This window comes from Eumetopias jubatus, unplaced genomic scaffold (genome assembly GCF_037043125.1).
Source record: "Eumetopias jubatus isolate StellerSeaLion01/CBP00866 unplaced genomic scaffold, mEumJub1_p1.0 scaffold_10, whole genome shotgun sequence".
NCBI lineage: Eukaryota > Metazoa > Chordata > Mammalia > Carnivora > Otariidae > Eumetopias > Eumetopias jubatus.
In genome coordinates, this window is record NW_028274816.1 from 116,003,387 (window position 1) to 116,029,290 (window position 25,904).

A 25,904-nucleotide genomic window follows, 5' to 3' on the forward strand; every position below is an offset into this window, starting at 1 on the left:
TTCACTCTTCAGAATGTGTGGGTAGGGGAAATAAGTGTGGTGTTACTTGCTTAGAGAGGTAGCCATCAGAAATATACCTCAAAGGGTGAAAACCAGTTAGCTAGTTGATCTTTAAGGTAGAGAGAGGTCATTAATGTGTAGTCCATGGTTGGACTGCAGTGAGTCCCAGAAAACCCTGAAATTGTTTAAAGTGTGTGTGTGTGTGTGTGTGCACGTGTGTATACGTGTGTGTATACGTATGTGCCTTTTAATGGAGAAGAGGGCCACAGCTTTTAAGTACTTTCAAAGGGAGCTATGACCTACATGAAGGACTCTGCTCTAGGGTTTATTTTAGCAATAATAATCTGTGATTTAATGGATCTAGAAATGTTAGCAGTAAAAGATGAGGCAAAGATAAGTTTTGCTATTTTGAATTCAAGATAATTAAAGAGGTGAAGGAAACATAACTTTTAATGAAAAGAAGTACGTCTTTCAAAAGTGGAGTTTGGCAAATGTGTGTTGTAAATTAACATTTTCTCTTTACGTGTATTTTAGATCAACAGAGGAGAATATTTTTGCCACCTCCACCTGGAATTAGAAAATGTGTCATATCCACCAATATTTCTGCAACATCTTTGACAATAGATGGAATCAGGTACAATTTTTAAAGTTTCTTTTAAAGCCAAGGAAGCCACTTAGGTTTGAGTTTGCTCCTCTGTGCCCTCCACTAATTTCCTTCTCACCTACTTGTAATCACTTACTATGTTTTATAATTATTGTTTGCCATGATTAGGAAATGGAGTAGGAGGTACATATAGTATTCCTGATCATACTTTTTAACTACTTGTATTTGGCAATTTGTAGCTTTCTCTTCCCAAACTTAAGATTATGTGTAATGCTTCGTGGGTTTCATTATTCATTATTCATTGAATAGAAAGCCAAAGCTGTTTTTCGGTACTCATTATCACCATATACCTATATAAGATGATATGATAATTCCCTTCTCATCTGGCACCTCCACTTGGTGGGGTTGTATGTCCCAGTGTTTAGCTGAAGGTACTGTTTCTCACTTTTTGTGAAATGAACTATTATGTGAGTCTTTTATTTTTTTGATGTAATCAATGATGCCATCAATTTTTGGGTAAATGTAGTGGAGAAACACTGGGAAGTTTTAAGTCTAGACTGATGGTTAATGTGAAGTTCTTTTAATCTATTGAACCACAGCCCTTTTGGATATTTATCTTTTATCCAATATATTTTATGTCCTTAACTATAAAAGTTTATCTGTTTGCCACAGGAAGGCTGTACCTGAATCTCAAAGATCCTATATCTTTCTTTTGGGTAAAATGATCACCCAGATCTAAGAGGAAGTTTAATTTCCTTTGCTTTTCTCCTTTACTTTAAAAATAATTATTTCACTAAGGATTTTCACTTCTTTGGAGTAAGTTTACCTCTGTAATTTTCTGTTTCCAGCAAAGCTAAAATCATTAAATACTGTGTTTTGGAATGTTCCCTTAGTGAATGGTAGACTTATTACTATTCCTAACTTAGTTTTTTACCTGACTTGTTCTCTGTTTAGTTGACTTAAACTAAAGCTATTAGAGTGGTCTAGAGGTGACTTTCAAGTTTGTTTTTTTTGGGAAGAAATTCACATAATATAAAATTAACATTTAAAAAGTGAACAATTAGTATTTAGTACATTTACAGTGTTGTGCAAACACTAACACTACCTCTGTCTACTTCTAAAACATTTTTATTACCCCAAAATAAAACCCTATACCCTTTTAGCAGTTACTCCCCAGGTCCCCTTCCATTCCAGCCTTTGTCAACCACCAGCCTGTTTTCTGTTTTTATGGAGATCCTATTCTGGATATTTCATATAAATGGTCAAACAATGTGTAAACTTTTGTGTCTGGCTTCTCTCACTTAACCATGCTTTCAAGGTTCATCCACATTGCAGCATGTGTCAACACATCATTCATTTTTATGGCTGAATAATATTCTATTATATGTATATGCCATTATTTGTTTATCCATTTATCCCTTAATGGTTAATGGACATTTAGGTTATTTCTACCTTTTGGCTCTTATGAATAGTGCTTCTGTAAAAATATGTCTACAGGTATTGGCTGAGTACTTGTTTCAGTTCTTTTGTGGTATACACTTAAGAATGCAATTTCTGGATCATGTGATAATTCTGTGTTTAACGTTTAGAACCTTCAAACCATTTTGCACGTTGGCTTAACCATGTTACATTTCCATTAGTGATGTACAGGGGTTCTCATTTCTTGACTTTCAAGTTTTACGTTTAGTATAAAAGTCATCATGTATTTGTTAGTTTGGTAGAAAAGGAGAATTCAAAGTGGTTAAAAATCAACAAGTCTTATTTTCTAGAAGCTTAACTGGTTTTCATTCTTCTTAGATATGTGGTAGATGGTGGCTTTGTGAAGCAGTTAAATCACAATCCAAGATTAGGGTTGGACATCCTGGAGGTGGTTCCAATTTCAAAGTAAGTCTCTATGCCACGCTTTTTTGTTCAAAGAACAGTTTGTTAGGTCATTTTTAACTGGTTTGGGGGTCTGATGTTAGCTATTTAGAAAACTTCCAGTACATTTTGGGGCCTTCTGGTTTTTTTTCTTCCAAAGGAGTGAGGCGTTACAGCGAAGTGGCCGAGCTGGCAGGACTTCCTCAGGAAAATGCTTTCGGATCTATAGTAAAGAGTTTTGGAACCAGTGTATGCCTGACCATGTGATCCCTGAGATTAAGAGAACTAGTTTGACATCTGTAGTTCTGACCTTAAAGTGCCTTGCCATACACGATGTTATAAGGTACGTAGACAATTTGAAAAAAGAAAAATTTGTTAGGATGGAGCCAGGTTATTCCTCAGAATTCTTTTGAAGTATTTGACTCCTACATCCGCCTCATTTTAAGGTTTAGCTAAACTCAAATAAAAGGCTTCTCTGCAGTGCTTTCCTGTGATTTGATTCCTTGCTCCTATTTTAACCTTGGCATAATGGGGTGCTTCATGCTGATGTTTATTTGGATCATTCAGTGGCCACTGCTTATCTGTAATGAAAGGTATATAATGACCCTTATTCTAATCAGAAAGTGGTTTTCTGGTAGCATCTTTTGTATGACTAACATTGTAGCAAGTACTGTGAGAGATAGAGTAGTACTCTGTGGTAGTATTTTGCCTTCACTAAACTTAAGTTATATTAGAGAAACAATTTTCAGACAGATGAAGGAAAGAATGGGATAACTGTTAAGTTACTCAAATGTTAAACTATATAATTAATTGGCATAGGATAGAATATTGTAGGGGGCTTGAAATTTCATATTATACATGTTAGAGGAAGTAATCTAGGAAAATACTGTTCTTGGTCTTAATTTTAGTCTAAATTGTCTGCAAATGTGAAAGGGTCAGGAACCTTGGGAGAAGATGACCATGCATTCTTTAAATTCATAAGAAGGGAAATAATTACTAGTTATATCCAAATATGTCTTGTATACTCTTGGAAAGCCAATTAAAATATTTTTTGGATAGTTTAAAACTAGAGATTTTCTAAATGAGAATATAGATCTTAGAAAGAGGAAAGCGTATAATTATGAATGATACCAATGAGAAAGAAAAATCATTTAAAGAAATCTAAATAGCTAGACAGAAAGCTTTCAGATGAACCCAGATTTTAAAATAATATTCATAATATGATTTTTGTGAATAATATATAATTACAAAGCAACATATAATCAATAATAAATTATGTATTAGAAAAATAGGAATAATATTAAGAGTGGCATATAATTAAGAATATATATTAGAAAAGTAGGAATAATAATTACTTAATATCATCTGCACTGAGTTATTTTTCCATCTTAAGTTTTAAGACTTAGAATGTACTAAAAGTTCCCAAAATGCTAGAGATAAAAAAAAAAAAAAGATTTCTCCTCTCTCTCTCTCTCTCTTTAGGATTTTATTTTTAAGTAATCTGTATACCCATTATGGGGCTCAAACTCAAACCCCGAAATCAAGAGTCACATGCTCCACCAACTGAACCAGCTGGGTGTCCCTTTACTCTCTCTCTCTTTTTTTTTTCCCTCTCTCTTTTTTTTTTTTTTTAAAGATTTGATTTATTTATTCATGAGAGACAGACAGACAGAGAGAGAGGCAGAGGGAGAAGCAGGCTCCCAAGGAGCAGGGAGCCCGATATGGGGCTCGATCCCAGGACCCTGGGATCATGACCTGAGCCGAAGGCAGACGCTTAACCATCTGAGCCACCCAGGTGCCCTCCCTCTCTCTTTTTAATATGTGTGTAGAATAAGGGGGAATAGAGCCAGTATTAACTTGCAGATTTTGGGTCATCTAAGAGAAATTATGCAGAACAGGTTGCCAGAAAATTGTGAGAAATACAAATGTTTTGACTTCTTCATTTAGGAAAAGGGTAGAATCTGGAAACAACTGCCCAGTGTGCTTCAAATTGATCTTCAGCAAATTCCAGCAGAGTTTATTAGAAAAATGGTTTTAGAGAATTTAATGGTGATTTATGGTAATCCATATGAATCAAAATGGTTCACAAAGAATATATCATAATAAACCATTTCCTTTTTAGTTTGAAGACAGGACTGTCCACATAACGGGTGTACCATAAGAATTTATTGAATGATAACCTATTGTCTCTTGTTTTCTACACAGTATATGATAAGTTTATATCTATCTATTATGTATCTTTTATATCTATCTTACTCGTCTTTGTGAATAAGGTGACAGTACTGCTGAATATAGTTGCCAAGTAGCCAAATCCAGAATGTATTGATTAATTGCTTAGCATAGCCCAGATGGAGGTTTTGCTGATTGTATGCTGAACTTTGCTCTTTCCTCATGAGCATTTTCAATGAAAATACTAAAGATATTGAAGTCATGGTTATAGATTGCTGGAAAATGTCTTGATGTCTAATCAGTAGATGATTAAAACTGGAAGATTTAGAATGATCTTAAAGGCAGAAATCAACAAGGCAAAAGTCTGAAAGATTACATCTTATATCCTTTGTTTTGGTTATACATTAAGGAAATACACATGGAAAAGATCTGAAATTATCAGATCACCACAACTTAGTATGAGCTTGCAATTTTTATTCTGTGTAGAAAATAAAAAATTCCTAGTGGCATAGACTTTAGTTATGTTAATAGGCTGCAGTGTTCAAATGACTGGAATTATAGCATTCCTGTTCTGTGTTGGTCACTCTACATTTGGAGTTCATTTATGGGTATCATCACATTTTTTGAGGATTTTGACAAGCTAGAATGTTTACCATTAGGTACGATGGGTCTTTTAGAAAGCAAATAATACAAGGAATGCTTGCAAATTTGGTAATTGGTATAATCAAGGGAGAAAGGTAGTTTTTACAAATCTGAAAGGGCACCCATGTAGAAGAGGAAGCTGACTCGTTTGGTATTGCTCTAGGACAGGGGTCGAAAACTATGGTCCAGGCTCACTGGCTGTTTTTGTAAATAAAATTTTATTGGAACACAGCCATGCATATTCATTCATGTATGGTTGCTTTTGCTACAACAGCAGAGTTGAATAATTGTGACAGAGACCATATGGCCTACAAAACCTAAAATATTTACTATCTGGCCTTTTACAGAAAATGTTTGCCGACTCTTGCTCTAGAAGATACCAGGACTTGTTGGTACAAGTTGTAGGAAAACTGACTATAGAACAGTCTGCGAGATTTTTGTTTATTTGTTTTTAAATAGAGCTGTGAATCCTGGAATGGACTTTTATGTAAGGTATTGGACCTTTTGTCCTTTGTTGGACTTTTTCAAGGTGAGAAATTGGAGTAGATGACTTAACCATCTCAAGACTTACGGTGGAAAAAGCAATCCAGTGCAGATAGTATTAAGTAATTATTGTTATTAAGATAATATGTATATATATTCAGGTTTGGTTATATGCCACCCTTTGTGACTATTATTGTCTTATGTTCATTAATAGTATTGTGATTATGTAAGAGAATGTTTTTATTTTCAAAGATTTTATTTATTTTTCATTTATTTATTTTAGAGCTAGTGTGCACGTGAGCAGGGGGAAGGCAGAAGGGTGGGAGAGGAAGAGGGAAAGAATCCCAGGTGGACTCTGCGCTGATTGTGGAGCCCGATGTGGGCCCCATCTTAGGACTCTGAGATCATGACTGAGCTAAAACCAAGAATGGGACACTCAACTGACTAAGACACCTAGGCACCCCTAAATTGTCTTTATTTTCAGAGGATGCATGCTGAAGTATTTTGTGGGTGAATTGGCATGTATTTGTACCTTGTTTTCAGATAGTTCAGGAGAAAATAAGAATATGCATAAAGCAAATATGGTAAAATTAATCAAATATACTTACCATTTTATTAAAAGCCATATTGAAGTACTGTTAACTTGTAATGTTTGCAGTTTTTCTCCACTGGTTTATAAAATTGTAATAAAAATTGTGGGCTACAGAACAGAGTAGATTTGGCATTGGCTATGAAGAATGGGGCAGGAATAAGATAGAGAAGAATGATGAGTGTTCCAGCTAAGGGGGATCAAAAAGAAGTGTTTTTTGAATTAAATACAAGAGTGTGATTCAGCACCAAGTTCTACTCCTGAAACCAACATTGCACTGTATGTTAACTAACTAGAATTTAAATAAAAATTTAAAAAGAAAAAAGAGCGTGATTCAGAAAAAATAATTTCCTCCTTTGCTGAAGGCTGATCATGATCATAGAATGCTTAGGGAAAAAAAAAAGGAGAGAGGGGGGCTTGAAAAAGAGAAGTAAAACCCTTTAAAGAAATTTTCAAGTCTGTATAAAATCTTACAATGGTCAAGGAATGGAATCTTATTCATATCTGATTTAAACATACAGGTTTCCCTATTTGGATCCACCTAATGAGAGACTCATTTTGGAAGCTCTTAAACAACTTTACCAGTGTGATGCTATTGACAGGTAAAACAACAACAACAACAAGCCAACCACAACAGATGTTAATCTCTTTCTGTTTCATTTTATTATTTTAAAAATTTTTTATTTTTAAGTAAACTCTGTGTCACATATGGGGCTCAAACTTATGACCCCAAGATCAAGAGTCACATGCTCTACCAACTGAGCCAATCAGGCACCCCACTCTCTATTTTATTATATTTTATTTTATTTTATTTAGTTATTATTTATTTATATATTTGAGAGAGGGGGGGGGGGAGAGAGTGTGCCGGGGGAGGAACAGAGGGAGAGGAACAAGCAGACTCCACGCTGAGTGCAGAGCCTGACACAGTGTTTGATCCCATGACCCTGAGATCATCACCTGAGCCAGAATCAAGAGTTGGATGCTTACCTGACTGAGCCACCCAGGCGCCCCTCAATCTATTTTTCAGATAGGGTTCTTAATAGTTTCCTTTATCAGTAAAAAATGATTTGTTTAAATTGAATGGATTGTTTTATCTGAAATTAGAATTTATCCTCAGTTTTTCTTTGCCGCAATTCTGAATTTTAAAATTATATGATAAAACTGTGTTTATATTTGGTATTATTTAACAAGTAATTTTTGAGTACCATTTCAGTACTAGGCTTTAAGCTGGGTATATGAAAATAAAAGAGCCAGAGTCCTTGTTCTCATGATTGTGTGATGGGGAAAGATTTGGTAATTATCATTCTCTTATTTCTTCAAGGACATCCTCTATGCTTCTGTAGCATTTTGTGTCTTTTATTATAGTACTTTATTCTGCCTCATTGTTTAATTTTTTTGGATGTATTGGCCCTTGAAAGCAGGGAATATATCAGCTTTATGTTTTCTTTTATCAGTGATCAATGTGTCATGTTTCTTATATTGAATTGAATTTCTGGAGTTGATTTAAGGTAATATAAACTATATCTGAGTTATTTTGGATGATGAACATTTCATTTGTACTCTCCCAAGGTAGAAAGACTTAAGAACCTTTTCTTTCTATTAAGGAGTGGCCATGTGACCAGATTGGGTTTGTCTATGGTGGAATTTCCTCTCCCTCCACATCTGACATGTGCAGTAATAAAGGCTGCTTCTCTGGATTGTGAAGATCTACTACTTCCAATAGCAGCAATGTTATCTGTGGAAAATGTCTTCATTAGACCAGGTAAGATAAATAATCAATAAACTTATTGATGAGTTTTTTAAAAATTAGTAGACTTTATTTTTTAGAGCAGTTTTAGGTTTAAAGAAAAATTGAGGATAAGTACAGACGCACACAATTTCCTCATGATTAACATCTTTCGTTAGTGTGGTACATTTATTATTATTGATGAGCCAGTATCGATACATTATGATTAACTAAAAGGGTCACTTTATTGTATATTTGGGTTTTGACAAATCTGTAATGACACATTTCCACCATTACAGTAATATACTAAGTAATTTCACTGCCCTAAATATCCCCTGTGGTCCACCTGTTCATCCCTATATCCCTTCTCCCAAGTCCTTGAAATCACTGGTCTTTTTACTGTCTCCATAGTTTTCCCTTTTCCAGAATGCCACATGATTGGAATCATATAGTACATAGCCTTTTCAGACTGGCTTCTGTAGCTTAGCAATGTGCATTTAAGGCTCCTTGTTGTCTTTTTGTGGCATAATAGTTCATTTCTTTTTATTGCTGAACAATATTCCATTGTATGGGATTTATTTATCTTTTCTCCTATTGAAGGACATCTTGGTTGCTTTCAAGTTTTGGCAATTATGAATAAAGCTGCTGTAATCCATGCACAGGTTTTTGTGTGGACATAGGATTTCAACTCACTGCTGAGTTGTAGTATAATAATATTTGTAAGAAACTGCTAAACTATTGGCTCGGTTGGTTAAGCGTCCGCCTTTTTTTTTTTTAAAGATTTATTTATTTATTTTGAGAGACTGAGAATGAGAGAGAGGGAGAAAGCACATGAGAGGGGGGAGGGTCAGAGGGAAAAGCAGACTCCCCGCCAAGCAGGGATCCCGATGCGGGACTCGATCCCGGGACTCCAGGATCATGACCTGAGCGGAAGGCAGTCGCTTAACGGACTGAGCCACCCAGGCGCCCAGTGTCCGCCTTTGACTCGGGTTGTGATCCCAGGGTCCCGGGATCGAGCCCCGAGTCGCCCCCACTCACGCTCTCTCCCTTGCTCTCGCTTTCTCAAATAAATAAATGGAATCTTGGAAAAAAAAAAAAAAAGAACAACAACAAAAAAAGAAACTGCTAAACTGTCTTCCAAAGTGTCTGCACCATTTTGCATTCTCACCAGCAATGAGTCTGAGAATTCCTGTTGCTCCACATCCTTACCAGCATTTGGTATTGTCATTGTTTTAGATTTTGACCATTCTAATAAGTGTGGTAGTGGTATCTTGTTGTTTTAACATGCAGATCCCTGATGACAAATGATGTTAACCATCTTTTTATATGCTTATTTGCCATCTGTAGTTTGTTTGTTTGTTTTTGGTGAGGTGTCCATTCAGGTCTTTTAATTTATTATGTTATTTAAAGATTTCATTTTTAAGTAATCCCTATACCCAGTGTGGGGCTCAAACTTATAACCCTGAGATTGAATCTCATGCTCTACCAACTAAGCCAGCCAGGCGCCCCTGGATCTTTTTAAATTGGGTAGTTTTCTTATTGTTGAGTTTTAAGAGTTCTTTGTATATTTTGGGTAACAGTCCTTTATCAGGTATGTCTTTTGCAAATATTTTCTCCAAGTCTGTGGTTTGCCCTCTCATTCTTTTGATATTGTCTTTCATAGAGCAGAAGTTTTTAATTTTAATGAGGTCCAGTTTTCAGTTACTTCTTTCATGGGTCATGCCTTTGATGTTATATTTGGAAAGTCATCACCATACCCAACATCCTCTAGGTTTTCTCCTGTTATTTTCTAGGAATTGGATGTCCATTTGTTCCAGCCCCATTTGTTCAAAAGGCTATCCTTTTTCCGTTGAAATCCCTTTCCCCCTTGTTAAAGATCATTAAACTATATTTGTGTGGGTCTATTTCTGGGCCCTGTATTCTGTTCCGTTGACCTTTTTTCCTATTCTGTCAATTCCACACTGTCTTGAATATTGGAGCTTTATAGTAACTCTTGAAGTTGGATAGGGTTAGTTCTCTGACTTTGCCCTTCCCCTTCAACACTGTTTTGGCTATTTTAGGTCTTTTCCCTTTCTATATAAACTTTTCAACTGGTTTGTTGATATCCATAAAATAAGTAGCTGGGACTTTATTTGGGATTATGTTGAATCTGTAGATCAGGCTGGAAAGAACTGATATCTTGGCAGTATTGATCCTTCCTTTCCATGTACATGAACTATCTCTCCATTTATTTAGATTCTCCAGTAATTCACTGGGCATTTTTTATTACCATATATCCAGCCCTATGAGACATGAAACTGAGTATAAACGGATTTTACATTTTGTTACTCTTTAACTTAGTTGTTTGAAATAGAGAGTTTATAATGTTCCTGGCTGAGAGTTAATTTCCTTCCACTGGTAAAGGGAGATAGTATGGTAGACCTTTATCCTGTTACAGTACATTAGTAATATATTAACTTTTCTTCCCTAGACTCAAAAGAAATGGAAGTTCTAAGAGAATTGTTTTGAGGTTCCCATGTCTTTAAACTTCTGCTTTCCTTTCTTGGTGTGTCAGTATGTGACACACCTTAGTCTTATAGCAGCTTTACTTTCTTCTAATGGAGGTGGGGGGGGGTCACAATTTCTTTTTTAAAGGGCTTCTGGGAGAGCCTGGGTGGCTCAGTCAGTTAAGCTTCTGACTCTTGATTTTGGCTCAGGTCATGATCTCAGGATTGTGACATCAAGCCCCCATGATGGGCATGGAGCCTGCTTAAGGTTTTCTCTCTCTCTCCCTCTCCCCCTTCCCCCTTGAATGAGTGAATGAATGAATGAATGCATGAAAAATAAATAAAAGACCTTCTGAGTAGTGTATCTTGCCTGTAGCCAAGACTAACAATAGTGTGTGCTATCATATTGGCCATATCCCTTTATAGGCTGTGAGTGTGTGTCCAGATTGGTTTATTTATTGCCAAGACTATGATGGAGGATACATTTTTCTATAAAAATACTCTGGTTAAATCAGTGTGCTGCCTATCCCAAAAAGACTATAGTCTTTCTTTTTCCCTCCCCACTAGATGTGGTCTTAAGTGTCAGAATTTTGGTTCTAGTAAAACCCCTAATTACAATTGTTTTTTTCTACTAAAGACATTAATATGCAAGGGCTCTTGGGGGCCTTGGGCTCAGGTCATGATCCCGAGTCCCAGGATCGATCCCTGCGTCTGGCTCCTCAGCAGGGAGCCTGCTTCTTCCTCTGGCCCTCCCCCCTCTCCTCTCTCTCTCAAATAAGTAAAAAAAATCTAAAAAAAAAAGACTATATTCAGTAAATAAGGTTGGCTGGGTGGTGGGTGGGGGATGGGTGAAATGGATGAAGGGAATTAAGAGAAACAAACTTCCAATTATAAAATAAATAAGTCGAGATGAAAGTACAGTATAGAGAATGCAGTCAATAGTATTGTAATAATGTTTTATAGTAAATACGCTTACTGTGGTGAGCATTGAGTAATGTATAGAATTGTTGAATCACTGTGTTGTACACCTGAACCTAATGTAGCATTGTATGTCAGCTATCCTTTAATAATAATCTTTAAGTAAATAAGTAAGTTTGGCTGGGTTTCAAAGCTAAAAATATTGTAAAAACTATTAAAGAGTATTGAAGTGAGAGTCAAGAGATCAGGGTTCTAACCTGACTCCACTGCAACCTAATTATCTGACTACTGGCCTAGTTTTTCTGGACTTCATTTTTCATTTGTAAAATCAGAGAGTTAGATTAGATTAGGGTGATCCAAGCTAATAATCTTGTAAGGCCAGAAAAAGGAACTGGTTTTCCTCATTGGAATTTTTAAATAGATGAAGCCACTCTGGTATTAGCTCTTTTTTTTTTATTACCTTTTTATTGGAATACAATTTCAAACTTACAGAAATGTTGAAAGAATAGTAAAGGAATTCCTTTATACCTTTTACCTAGTTTCAGCAGTTTTTAACATTTTGCTGTATTTGCTCTACTATTCTTTTTCTCTTTCTCTGTCTCTCTCTGTATATATGTATGCATTTTATGTCTTTTTAAGAATCATTTAGGAATGTTACACTCTCTTACCACATACCACAAAGTATTGATAATGTATATTTACTAAGAATAAGGGCAATCTCTTATTTAACCATAGTACATTTATCAAAATTAGGAAATTTAATATTGACACAATACTATTATCTAGCCCAACAAATTGTCCATTGTCCCTAGAATATACAAAAGTAGTTTTAGAATTCCTAAGATACACCAGTGTCTGCTTACAGTTTTTATTTATTTATTTATTTATTTATTTATATTATTATTTTTTAAAGATTTCATTTTATTTATTTGAGAGAGAGAGACAGAGCGAGCGAGAGCACCAGTGGAGGTGGGGGAGGCAGAGGGAGAGGGAGAAGCAGACTGCCCACTGAGCAGGAAGCCTGATGTGGGGTTTGAGACCAGGACCCTTGAGATCATAACCTAAGCCGAAGGCAGATGCTCAACCAACTGAGCCACCCAGGTGCCCCTACAGTTTTTATTTTTGTGCTAAAATGTACATGTAGTGAAATGTATAAATCTTAGGTGTATAATTCAATTAATTTTGCGAAGTGCACACACCCATATAACCAATACTCCTGTCAAGATATGGAACAGTTTTACCACTCTGGAAAATTTCCTCAGTACCCCTTCGCAGTCAGAATCTAACTATCCTACCTCTCCCCCGTCAGCTATTTCTCTATTATTATTATTTTTTTTTTTAGGTTTCACTTTTCTGAAACTTCACATAAATAGACTTACATGTACCTTTTTGTGTTTGGCTTCTTTTGGTCAACATAATGTGGTGAGATTCATCCATGTTGTGATTATCAGTGCTTTTGTTCTTTTTATTGAGTAGTAATTTGAGGTGTGAACATACTACAATTAGTTTTTTTCCCATTATCCTATTGATAGACATTTGAATTGTTTCGTGTTTGTTGCTATTTATAAATACAGCTGTTAGGGGGCGCTTGGGTGGCACCATCCATTAAACATTGGACTCTTGGTTTCAGCTCAGGTTGTGATCTCAGGGTCCTGAGATTGAGCCCAGGTTGGGCTCCAGGCTCAGCATAGAGTCTGCTTGTCCCTCTCCCTGCCCCTTTGCTCCTCCCACCCCACCTTCTTACACGTATGCACTTTCTCTCTCTCTCAAATAAGTAAATCTTAAAAAAAAACCCAAAAAATGGCTGTTTTGAACATTCCTGTGTAGGTCTTTTGTGGATGTGTATTTTCATATCTCTTAGATAACTACCTAGGAACAAATTGCTGCATTATTGAGTAGGCATGTGTTTAAGAAATTGCCAACCCTTTGGGGTGCCTGGGTGGCTCAGTAGGTTGAGCATCCCATTTTGGCTTGTCCTGGGATCAAGTCCCCTCCCCCCACCCCCCATGCAGCCCTATATCAGGCTCCACACTCAATGGTGAGTCTGCTTGGGATTGGGATTCTCTCTCCCTCTGCCCCTCCCCCTGCTCACATTCTCTCTTGCTCTCTCTCAAATAAATCTTAAAAAAAAGAAAGAAAGAAATTGCCAACCCTTTTCCCAAAATGGCTATGCCATTTTAAAATTCCATCAGCAGTGTTTGTACCACATGTCTTCCTCAACATTTGGTGTTGCCTGTCATGTTATTTTATTCATTCTATTATGTATTGGTGATCCCTCCTTATGGTTTAATTTGCATTTTCCTGCTGACTAATATTTTTGTGCATTCATGTGATTATTGGCCATTTATCTATCTTCCTTTGTGAATTATCTGTTAAAATCTCTTACTCAGATTTTAAATTTATTAAAAAATGATGGAATGTCTGAGTTTTTAATTTATTCTGGACACAGTTTATTTGGTAGATATGAGTTGCATGTAGTTGTTCCCACTCTGGGCTTTTCTGTTTACTTTCTGACCCGTGGCTTTAGATGAGGGGAGCTTTTGAATTTTGATAAGTTTCATACATCAGTTGCTATTTTTTTGGTTACTATCTGAATGCTAAAAGATTTTTTCCTGCCTTAGGATCATGAAAATATACTTATTTCTATTGATATTTACCTAGAAGCTTTACAGTATTGAGCTTTTAATAAAGTTTAGTACAGTGATCCATCTGGAATTAAGTTTTGTATATGGTATGAGGTAGAGGCCTAGGTTACTTTTTTCCCCTCTGTGAATATCCACTTATTCCAGCACATTTATGGAAAAGATTTCTTTCCCCACTGAATTGTATTGGCAACTTTTTAGAAAAATCTGTGGACTATATATGTGTGACTCTCTTTCTGGACTTTATTTTATTCCATTGATCTGTTTGTTTATCCTTATGTCGGTGCCACTTTGTGTTGATTACATAGCTTTATGAAAAATTTTGAAATCAACATTGTGTTCGTTTTTGATACCCTTGTGGTTATTCCATATTCCTTGCATTTCTGTGTAAATTTTAGAATCAGCATCAGTTTTTTCAAGAAAAAGCCTGCTAGAATTTTGATATGGATTGTGTTGAACCCTTTATTCTTATTGCTGTTGGTTAACATGTCCTTGTTGTAGGGCTGATAATATACATCTTTTTATTTTATTTTATTTTTTTCCTTAAATTTTTTATTGTTATGTTAATCACCATACATTACATCATTAGTTTTTGATGTAGTGTTCCATGATTCATTGTTTGTGCATAACACCCAGTGCTCCACGCAGAACGTGCCTTCTTTAATAGCCATCACCAGGCTAACCCATCCCCCCACACCCCTCCCCTCTAGAACCCTCAGTTTGTTTTTCAGAGTCCATCGTCTCTCATGGGTCGTCTCCCCCTCCCATTTCCCCCACTTCATTCTTCCCCTCCTGCTATCTTCTTTTTTTTTTTTTTTTAACATATATTGCATTATTTCAGAGGTACAGATCTGTGATTCAACAGTCTTGCACAATTCACTGCGCTCACCATAGCACATACCCTCCCCAATGTCTATCACCCAGCCACCCCATCCCTCCCACCCCACCCCCACTCCAGCAATCCTCAGTTTGTTTCCTGAGATTAAGAATCCCTCATATCAGTGAGGTCATATGATACATGTCTTTCTCTGGTTGACTTATTTCACTCAGCATAACACCCTCCAATTCCATCCACATCATTGGAAATGGCAAGATCTCATTCCTTTTGATGGCTGCATAATATTCCATTGTATATATATATACCACATCTTCTTTTTAAATTGAATTTTTTATTGATAGTTTAGAAATGTTTTAGACTTATAAACCAGTTTTGTCAATATTACATAGATCTTTAGACTCATCATCTAATTTGGGAAAACATCTGTCAGGTTTCTGTCATGTATGAGCTTTAAGATTGGGAGGACTTTTTACAGACTAGCTCCTGTCTCAGTACTTTTTTTTTTTTTTTTAAGTAAATTCTATGCCACATGTGGGGATGGAACTCATTACCCCAACTAAGATCAAGAGCCAAATGCTCTGCCAGCTGAGCTAGCCATGTACCCCTGGCTTAGTATCTTTCACCAAGTTTCTCTCTGACTCTACACACTCCCAGGGCTCGAAGTTGTAGGAGCCATTTAATTCCTGATGGCATCTTTGGCCCCTCATGCAGGATGATATGGGTTGGATACAAAGTATTTCAGACCACCTTAAATTAACCTTTAAGTAATACGTTATAAATAAAATCATTTTTATACCACATCTTCTTTATCCATTCATCTGTCGATGGACATCTTGGCTCTTTCCACAGTATGGCTATTGTGGACATTGCTGCTATAAACATCGGGGTGCACGTACCCCTTCGGATCCCTACATTTGTATCTTTGGGGTAAATACCCAGTAGTGCAATTGCTGGATCGTATGGTAGCTCTATTTTCAACTGTTTGAGGAACCTCCATACTGTTTTCCAGAGTGGTTGCACCAGCTTGCATACCCACCAACACTGTAGGAGGCTTCCCCTTTCTCCGCATCCCCACCAACATCTGTCATTTCCTGACTTGTTAATTTTAGCCATTCTGACTGGTGTGAGGTGGTATCTCATTGAGGTTTTGATTTGGATTTCCCTGATGCCGAGTAATGAGGAGCACTTTTTCATGTGCCTGTTGGCCATTTGGATGTCTTCTTTGGAAAAATGTTCATGTCTTCTGCCCATTTCTTGATTGGATTATTTGTTCTTTGGGTGTTGAGTTTGATAAGTTCTTTATAGATTTTGGATACTAGCCCTTTATCTGATATGTCATTTGCAAATATCTTCTCCCATTCTGTTGGTTGTCTTTTGGTTTTGTTGACTGTTTCCTTTTGCTGTGCAAAAGCTTTTTATCTTGAGGTCCCAATAGTTCATTTTTGCCCTTGCTTCCCTTGCCTTTGGCGATGTTTCTAGGAAGAAGTTGCTGTGGCTGAGGTGGAAGAGGTTGCTGCCTGTGTTCTCCTTTAGGATGTTGATGGACTCCTGTCTCACATTTAGGTCTTTAAACCATTTGGAGTCTATTTTTGTGTGTGGTGTAAGGAAATGGTCCAGTTTCATTCTTCTGCATGTGGCTGTCCAATTTTCCCAACGCCATTTGTTGAAGAGACTGTCTTTTTGCCATTGGACATTCTTTCCTGCTTTGTCAAAGATGAGTTGACCATAGAGTTGAGGGTCCATTTCTGGGCTCTCGATTCTGTTCCATTGATCTATGTGTCTGTTTTTGTGCCAGTACCATACTGTCTCGATGATGACAGCTTTGTAATAGAGCTGGAAGTACAGAATTGTGATGCCGCCAGCTTTGCTTTTCTTTTTCAATATTCCTCTGGCTATTCAGGGTCTTTTCTGGTTCCATACAAATTTTAGGATTATTTGTTCCATTTCTTTGAAAAAAGTGGATGGTATTTTGATGGGTATTGCATTGAATGTGTAGAGTGCTCTAGGTAGCATTGACATCTTCACAATGTTTGTTCTTCCAATCCATGAGCATGGAACGTTTTTCCATTTCTTTGTGTCTTCCTCAATTTCTTTCATGAGTATTTTATAGTTTTCTGAGTACAGATCCTTTGCCTCTTTGGTTGGATTTATTCCTAGGTATCTTGTGGTTTTGGGTGCAGTTGTAAATGGGATTGACTCCTTAATTTGTCTCTCTTCTGTCTTTTTGTTGGTGTATAGGAATGCCACTGGTTTCTGTGCATTGATTTTATACCTGCCACTTTACTGAATTCCTGTATGAGTTCTAGCAGTTTTGGGGTGGAATCTTTTGGGTTTTCCACATACAGTATCATATCATCTGCAAACAGTGAGAGTTTGACTTTTTCTTTGCCGATTCGGATGCCTTTGATTTCTTTTTGTTCTCTGATTGCTGTGGCTAGGACTTCTAATACTGTGTTGACTAGCAGTGGTGATAGTGGACATCCCTGCCGTGTTCCTGACCTTAGGGAGAGAGCTCTCAGTTTTTCCCCATTGAGAATGATATTTGCTGTGGGTTTTTCATAGATGGCTTTTATGATATTGAGGTATGAACCCTCTATCCCTATGCTCTGAAGAGTTTTGATCAAGAAAGGATGCTGTACTTTGTCAAATGCTTTTTCTGCATCTATTGAGAGGATCATATGATTCTTGTTCTTTCTTTTGTTAATGTATTGTATCACGATGATTGATTTGCGGATGTTGAACCAACCTGCAGCCCAGGGATAAATCCCACTTGGTCGTGGTGAATAATCCTTTTAATGTACTTTTGGATCATATTGGCTAGTATTTTGGTGAGAATTCTTGCATCCATGTTCATCAAGGATATTGGTCTGTAATTCTCCTTTTTGATGGGGTCTTTGGTTTGGGGATCAAGGTAATGGTGGCCTCATAAAACAAGATTGGAAGTTTTCCTTCCATTTCTATTTTTTGGAACAGTTTCAGGAGAATAGGTATTAATTCTTCTTTAAATGTTTGGTAGAATTCCCCTGGGAAGCCATCTGGCCCTGGGCTTTTGTTTATTGGGAGATTTTTGTTGACTGCTTCAATTTCCTTAGTGATTATAGGTCTGTTCAGGTTTTCTATTTCTTCCTGGTTCAATTTTGGTAGTTGATACATCTCTAGGAATGCATCCATTTCTTCCAGATTATCTTATTTGCTGGCATATAGTTGCTCATAATATGTTCTTATAATTGTTTGTATTTCTTTGGTGTTGGTTGTGATCTCTCCTCTTTCATTCATGATTTTGTTGATTTGGGTCATTTTTCTTATTGATAAGTCTGGCCAGGGGTTTATCAATCTTGTTAATTCTTTCAAAGAACCAGCTCCTAGTTTTGTTGATCTGTTCTACTGTTCTTTTGGTTTCTATCTCATTGATTTCTGCTCTGATCTTTATTATTTCTCTTCTCCTGTTGGATTTAGGCTTTTTTTTGCTGTTTTTTCTCTAGCTCCTTTAGGTGTAGGGTTAGGTATTTGATACTACACTTGATCTTAGCCAAAAGGCTGAGAAGCGATTGTAGGATTAGATATTTGAGACCTTTCTTGTTTCTTGAGAAAGGCTTGTATTGCTATATACTTTCCTCTCAGGACTGCCTTTGCTGCATCCCAAAGATTTTGAACAGTTGTGTTTTCATTTTCATTGGTTTCCATGAATTTTTTTAATTCTTCTTTAATTTCCTGGTTGACCCATTCTTTAGTAGGATGCTCTTTAGCCTCCATGTATTTGAGTTCTTTCCGACTTTCCTCTTGTGATTGAGTTCTAGTTTCAAAGACTGTGGTCTGAAAATATGCAGGGAATAATCCCACTCTTTTGGTACCGGTTGAGACCTGATTTGTGACCTAGGATGTGATCAATTCTGGAGAATGTTCCATGGGCACTAGAGAAGAATGTGTATTCTGTTGCCTTGGGATGGAATGTTCTGAATATGTCTGTGAAGTGCATTTGGTCCAGTGTGTCATTTAAAGTCTTTATTTCTTTGTTGATCTTTTGCTTAGATGATCTGTCCATTTCAGTCAGGGGGCTGTTAAAGTCCCCCACTATTATAGTATTGTTGTCAATGTGTTTCTTAGCTTTTGTTATTAATTGCCTGATATAATTGGCTGCTCCCATGTTCGGGGCATAGATATTTACAATTGTTAGATCTTCTTGTTGGATAGACCCTTTAAGTAGGATATAGCATGCTTCCTCATCTCTTATTACAGTCTTTGGTTTAAAATCTAATTTGTCTGATCTAAGGATTGCCACCCCAGCTTTCTTTTGGTGTCCATTAGCATGGTAAATGGTTTTCCACCCCTTCACTTTCAATCTGTGGGTGTCTTTGGGTCTAAAGTGAGTCTCTTGCAGACAGCATATCGATGGGTCTTGTTTTTTAATCCAATCTGATAGCCTGTGTCTTTTGATTGAGGCATTTAGCCCATTTACATTGAGGGTAACTATCGAAAGATATGAATTTAGTGCCATTGTATTGCCTGTAAGGTGACTGTTACTGTATATTGTCTGTGTTCCTTTCTGGTCTATGCTGCTTTTAGGCTCTCTCTTTGCTTAGAGGACCCCTTTCAATATTTCTTGGAGGGCTGGTTTCGTGTTTGCAAATTCCTTTAGTTTTTGTTTGTCCTGGAAGCTTTTTATCTCTCCTTCTATTTTCAATGACAGCCTAGCTGGATATAGTATTCTTGGCTGCATATTTTTCTCGTTTAGTGCTCTGAATATATCATGCCAGTCCTTTCTGGCCTGCCAGGTGTCTGTGGATAGGTCTGTTGCCAATCTAATGTTTCTGCCATTGTAGGTTACATATCTCTTCTCCCGAGCTGCTTTCAGGATTTTCTCTTGGTCTCTGAGACTCACAAGTTTTACTATTAGATGTCGGGGTGTTGACCTATTTTTATTGATTTTGAGAGGGGTTCTCTGTGCTTCCTGGAGTTTGATGCCTGTTTCCTTCCCCACATTAATTAAGTTCTCTGCTATAATTTGCTCCAATATACCTTCTGCCCCTCTCTCCCTCTCTTCTTCTTCTGGGATCCCAATTATTCTAATGTTGTTTTGTCTTATGGTATCGCTTATCTCTTGAATTCTGCCCTCTTGATCCTGTAGTTGTTTATCTCTCTTTTTCTCAGCTTCTTTATTTTTATCATTTTGTCTTCTATATCGCTGATTCTCTCTTCTGCCTCATTTATCCTAGCAGTTAGTGCCCCCATTTTTGATTGCACCTCATTAATAGCCTTTTTGATTTTGACTTGGTTAGATTTTAGTTCTTTTATTTCTCCATAAAGGGTTTCTCTAATAACCTCCATGCTTTTTTAAAGGCCAGCTAGTATCTTTAAAATCATGATTCTGAACTCTAGGTCCGACATCATACTAAGATCCATATTGAGTAGGTCCCTGGCAGATGGTACTACCTCTTGTTCTTTTTGTTGAGGTAATTTTTTCCGTCTTGTCATTTTGTCCGGAGGAGAATAGATGAATGAGAGAACAAAATGCTGACAGGGTAACAACGTCCCCAGCAAATACACTCTATACAAATCAGAAAAGACCTGAAACCAGGGGAAAAGAAAGGAAAAGAGAGAAATAAAAGAAAAGAAAAAGATAAGAACAAAGAAAAACAGAACAAAACAAAAAAAACAGAATATGATCAAATATGATCAGGCTGGTGCATAGATCAGTGCCACACACTAGATTTTGGGTATATTTGGTCTGTTAGAAGAAAGTGCCTCCCAAAATTTTAAAGAAAGAAAGACTTATATATGTACAAAATAAGGGTTGATATGATGAAGGGATGGAATATGACTGTAAAGAAGAAAATTACAAAAAATTTTATAAAAGGAATTGATAAGTTGTTTGAAAAAAGAAAGAAGAGGATTAAAAAAAAGAAAAAAAGGGGAGAGAATGTGATCAGGCAGGAGACTAGAACAAAGCCATACACTAGAGATTTAGGGTATATTTTGGTCTGTTAGAAGAAACTGTATCTCAAAATTTTAAAGAGAGAACAACTTATATATATATGCCAAAAATAAGGGTAACTACTATGAAGAGATAGAATATGACTCTAAAAATGAAAAATAAAACTGTTTTTTAAAAAAGAGATTGAGAGGATGTTCGCTGAAAAAGGGAAAAAGAAAAATTAAAAAAAAAAGTTAAAAAAAATTAACTTTGAAAGACTAAAGAATCATGGTAAAAAAACCATGAATTCTATGTGCAGTATTCCCCTAGCGCTGGAGTTCTGCCGTTCTCATTGATTGGTAAACTTGGTCTTGGCTGGCTGTTCTTGCTGATCTTCTGGGGGAGGGGTCTGTTTCCGGAGGTGGAATTGCCTGCCCTTGTCGGTCTGGGCTAAGTAATCTGCTCCGGTTTGCTCTCGGGAGCTTTTGTTCCCTGCAAGCGTTTGGTACAGCTTTGGAGGACGAGAGTGAAAATGGTGGCCTCCCAATCTCCGCCCCAGAGGAGCTGAGAACTCGGCCCGCTCCTCAGTGCGCCCCCAGAGAAAAGCAGTCAATCACTCCTGTCTCCCCTGTCTCCCCTGTCTCCCCCGTCTCCACTGCACTCCATGCCCACCCGGCCTGTGATGGAGCGTTTCTGTCTTTGGCCCCTGACTAGGTGTGGAGTCTCCAAACCCAGCAGATCCCTGCGGTGCGTTCCCGCGCCGCTCCTCCCAGGGGAGGAAGGGGAGTCTCCCCGGATCTGCCGCTTGTTGGGTCCCTGCTGGAGGAGCAGTGGCCCGACTGTGCCGTGGATCACGGTTTATGGCAACCCCGAGCTGAGAGTCCGCGCTTCGGCTCCGTCTCTGCAGCCGGCTTCCCTGCTCTGATACCCAGGAGCTCTGCCGCACTCAGGCACTCCCGGTGTTTCTGTGACCCTGAGGGTCCTGAGACCACACCGTCCCAGCGAGGGTTCCACCCCCCGCTTAGCCACTGGAGCGACGTCCCTCAGCGGAGCTGACTTCTTAAAAGTTCCGATTTTGTGCTCCGCGGCTCTATCACTTGCCAAAAGCGGCCCATGGAGGCCCCCTCCCCTGCTGTCTATCCTCCCGAATATCCCCTGGGATTCACTTCTCCGCACGTCCTACCTTCGGGAAAGTGGTCGCTTTTCTGTTCAGCGTTGTTGCTATTCTTTTCTTTGATCTCCTGTTGAGTTCGTAGGTGTTCAGAATGGTTTGATCTCTATCCAGCTGAATTCCTGAGACCAGAGGAAATGCAGGGCTCCTCCTCCTCCGCCATCTTGCTCTGCCCCATAATATACATCTTTAATCACAGTTTACTCAATGAATATTTTATTGCCTCTTGTTTTTTTTTTTATTGCCTCTTGTAAAATACAGGAAACCTTGCAACAATTTAGTTCCATTCACTCCTCCATCATATGTGCTATTGTTGTCATATAAATTACATTTACATATGTTATAAACTTCAAATACAGTATATAATATTTCCTTTAAACCCTCATATGTTTTTGAAAGAAGTTGAGAAGAAATGAAAAATTAAGTCCATTCCAGTCCTGGAAGTAGAAGTTCAGGTATTGGTTTAAAATTTTTTTTTTCTTTTAAAGATCTTATTTGTTTATTTTAGGGAGAGATAGTGGACATGCGTGTGTGCCTGCCTGCGTGAGCAGAGAGGGGGGCAGAGGGAAAGGAAGAGAGAGAATCTCAAGCAGACTCTACTCTGAGCGTGGAGGCTGAGGCCACTGCGGGGCTCGATCCCACCACCTTGAGATCATGACCTGAGCCGAAACCAAGAGTTGGTCGCTCAACCGACCAAGCCACCCAGGTTTTAAAATTTTTGTTTAGAATCTTCTGTCTGTGGATGGATTGTTGACTCAACTTTTTAGCTTTTTAGGTTGTTCAGGTCTTGGGTTATTTGTTTGTTTTTAAGATTTTATTTGTTTATTAGAGAAAGAGAGAGCACGAGCAATGGGGAGGAGCATAAGGAGATGGAGAAACAGATTCCCTGCTGAGCAGGGAGCCCAATATAGGGCTCTGTGCCAGGACCCCAGGGATCATGACTTGAGCTAAAGGCAGACACTTAACCAACTGAGCCACCCAGGTGCTCAGGTCTTAGGTTTTAATTATGTGTTCTTTGTTTTTTTGTTTGTTTTTATCAAGTCCTTGGGTTGGTTTTTGGTATCTTGAAGGCCTTTATTTGGGACCTACACTTTAGGAAAACGTTATTTGAAAATGAGCTATATTTGTAGGCACTCAAGGAAAAGGGAGACTTCCCTTTGTTAGCCTAATACTTGGCCTTAGATATCTGTGGACATAGATCTAACTGTTTAGAATATTCATAGATCTAACTCTTTAGAATATTCAGATAATATAGCCAGTAGGAATATGTCTTATATTCTGTGCTTTGATTTGGTGAGGTTTTTTTTTTTAAGATTTTATTTATTTGAGAGAGAGGGAGAGCCTAGAAGGAGAGTGAGAGGGAGAAGCTGATTCCCTACTGAGCAGAGAGCCCGATGCAGGGCTTTATCTCAGGACTCTGAAATCATGACCTGAGCTGAAGGTAGACGCTTAACCTTCCTACCCCCAGCCACCCAGGCGCCCCTGGTGAGATATTTTTGATTAAGTCTTATGTTTGTGAAGCACTTGATGTCAGTCGTTTAATGGATATGAAACATGCATTACCCCCAAAGCTCTAAGGTAACTCAGAGATTCAGCATTTCTAAATTCCACAGAATGACAATGCAACTATAAAATAGCAGTGGCCTTTTCTATTGTTATGTCAGATACAGGATTGAGGTTTTTTTTCCCCTTAAATACTGACCTAGGCCTCTTTTTTTTTAAAATAGGTAGTACATAGGTGCTTGGGTGGCTCAGTCCGTTAAGTGTCTGCCTTCAGTTCAGTTCATGATTCCGGGGTCCTGAGATCGAGTGCCATGTCAGGCTCCGTGCTCAGTGGGGAGTCTTTCTCCTTCTCCCTTTGCCCTTCCCCCCGCTCATTGCTCACTCTCTCTGTCTCTCAAATAAATAAATAAAATCTTTAAAAATAAAAATAGGTAATCCATGAGGTGTTATTATCAAATATATTTCTATGTTAATAGGCCCAACAACACAATTTTATAGGTGATGTTTCATGTAATTTCTTTTTAAGTCACATAAGGGGACATAATAGAAGAAATAATTATATTCTCTTTTTTATTTACCTACATACTTACTTTTACCAGTGCTCTTTTTCAGTGTCAAATTACTATCTGATGTCACTTCCTTTCAGCCTGAATAACTTCCTTTATTATTTCCTGTAAGTCAGGTATGCCAGCAATGAATTCTTTCAGGTTTTGTTATCTGGGAATGTCTTTATTTTGCCTTCATTTTGAAAGATCATTTTACTGGATATAGGATTCTTAGGTGACAGTTTCTTTCAACACTGAATAAATATATCATCCCATAGTCTTCCAGCATCCATCACGTCTAATGAGAAATCATTTGTTAATTTTATTGGCATTCTCTTGTGCATAATAAGTCATTTTCCTTTTGCTGCTTTCAGTATTTTGGCTATTATGAGTCTGTGGGTCTTTTTGCTTTTATCCTACTTGGGGTTCATTAAGCTTCCTCAATGTGTAGATTAATGTTTTTCATCAAATTTTGGAATTTTTCAGCCATTATTTCCTTAAAATTTTTTCTACCTCTTCCTCTTCTTTCCTTCTGGCAGTCCCATTATACAAGTGTTCATGTGCTTAATGGTGTCCCACATTGCTCTGAGACTGCTCATTTTTCATCATTCTTTTTTTTTCTCTGTTCTTTGGATTGCATAATCTCTCTTGATCTATATTTTGCTGATTCTTTCTTCTTCCAGCCCAAATCTACTATTGAGCCCCACTCAGTGAAGTTTTTCTATTTCTTATTGTACATTTCAGTTCCAGCAGTCAGCTCCTGGTTGGTTGCAGGTTGTACTTAATACCTTTAAGCTAGTGATGTTTGCATCCTTTCCTGTTGAATCTGTGTTATGTGGTTTGGAGACTGCTTTCACAGTTCAGAGTTTATGAGTTAGTCCTATGTTCAGCCATAGACCAGAGGCTCGGATGTTCCCTTTCCTTTTGTACCTCCTCAGAAAGTACAGCCTTGGAGATCTGCATAGTCTTTCAGAACATCAGGACAACTATGGGTTTAGCTGGTTTCTCTGATCTTTCTGTGAAGTTTTTGGCCTGCCTTAATTTCTTGCTGGTCTGCCTCTAATGGTAACAGATTAAGCTGTTAGTCTCCACTGATTGCTAGGTGATTGCTCTCTTGTTTTTGACAGTGCCTTTGGGGCATAAATTACTCTATAGTCTGATCCAAATAAAGTTGGGCACCTTGGCAGGGGCAAAGTATTGCTTGTTTTTAATAGTGCTTGTCTCTGTCCTCTTCTGGGAAGAACCTCTGTGCTGTGGAGCAGGAGCTGGGAGTTGATTGGGAATGGATGGGTTCTTCACTGGCTGCCCCACCAAGATCCTCCCAATAGAGCAGAAGCTTGAAGTGGGAGGTGGTGGGAACTGGTGCTTTGGTTACCACCACTGCCCAGTATACATCTTCCTTAGCATAAAGCTTGGTGAGATGGCATCTGTGACTGCAAAAAGAAAAACAAAAAAACAAAAACAAAAACCTGGTATAACTCTAGGAAACTGGGAGTAGTGGGAGCTACCACTCAGCTGCTGAACTCACTAGAATAGCTTTTCTGCAATCCAGAGCTGTAAGGGAAGGGAAAGCAGTAATTCACAGTCATGAGCTGTTGGGCCTTGATCCTCCTTACAGAGTAGGAGCTGGAGATGAGGGAAAGGCTGCCACTTTCTGGTTGCTAAACGCTCTGGAATAGTTCTTCCACACACAGAGCTATGGGGGGTTGAGTGTAGTTCCTACTCGAATGTGATCCTTCCTTCTGTTCTTACTGAAGTCCATAGATTCAGTCAATCTCCAGAGACTTTAAATGATTGTCTTTGGTAATTTTGACTGG

At 37.9% G+C, this 25,904-nt stretch overlaps 1 protein-coding gene and 1 pseudogene across 2 annotated transcripts in view; one reads left to right on the forward strand and one right to left on the reverse strand.

Moving 5' to 3' along the window:
• DHX40 (DEAH-box helicase 40) overlaps positions 1 to 25,904 on the forward strand; it is a 54,162-nt gene that overhangs the window by 14,946 nt on the left and 13,312 nt on the right. For both annotated transcript variants that reach the window (XM_028109417.2, XM_028109415.1), the window contains 5 exons: positions 535 to 634; positions 2,402 to 2,488; positions 2,625 to 2,807; positions 6,869 to 6,949; positions 7,952 to 8,109. In XM_028109417.2, the coding sequence (XP_027965218.1) occupies positions 535 to 634; positions 2,402 to 2,488; positions 2,625 to 2,807; positions 6,869 to 6,949; positions 7,952 to 8,109 (609 nt within the window). The remainder of the gene's footprint in view (positions 1 to 534; positions 635 to 2,401; positions 2,489 to 2,624; positions 2,808 to 6,868; positions 6,950 to 7,951; positions 8,110 to 25,904) is intronic.
• LOC148163471 (U2 spliceosomal RNA) lies at positions 18,451 to 18,506 on the reverse strand (annotated as a pseudogene).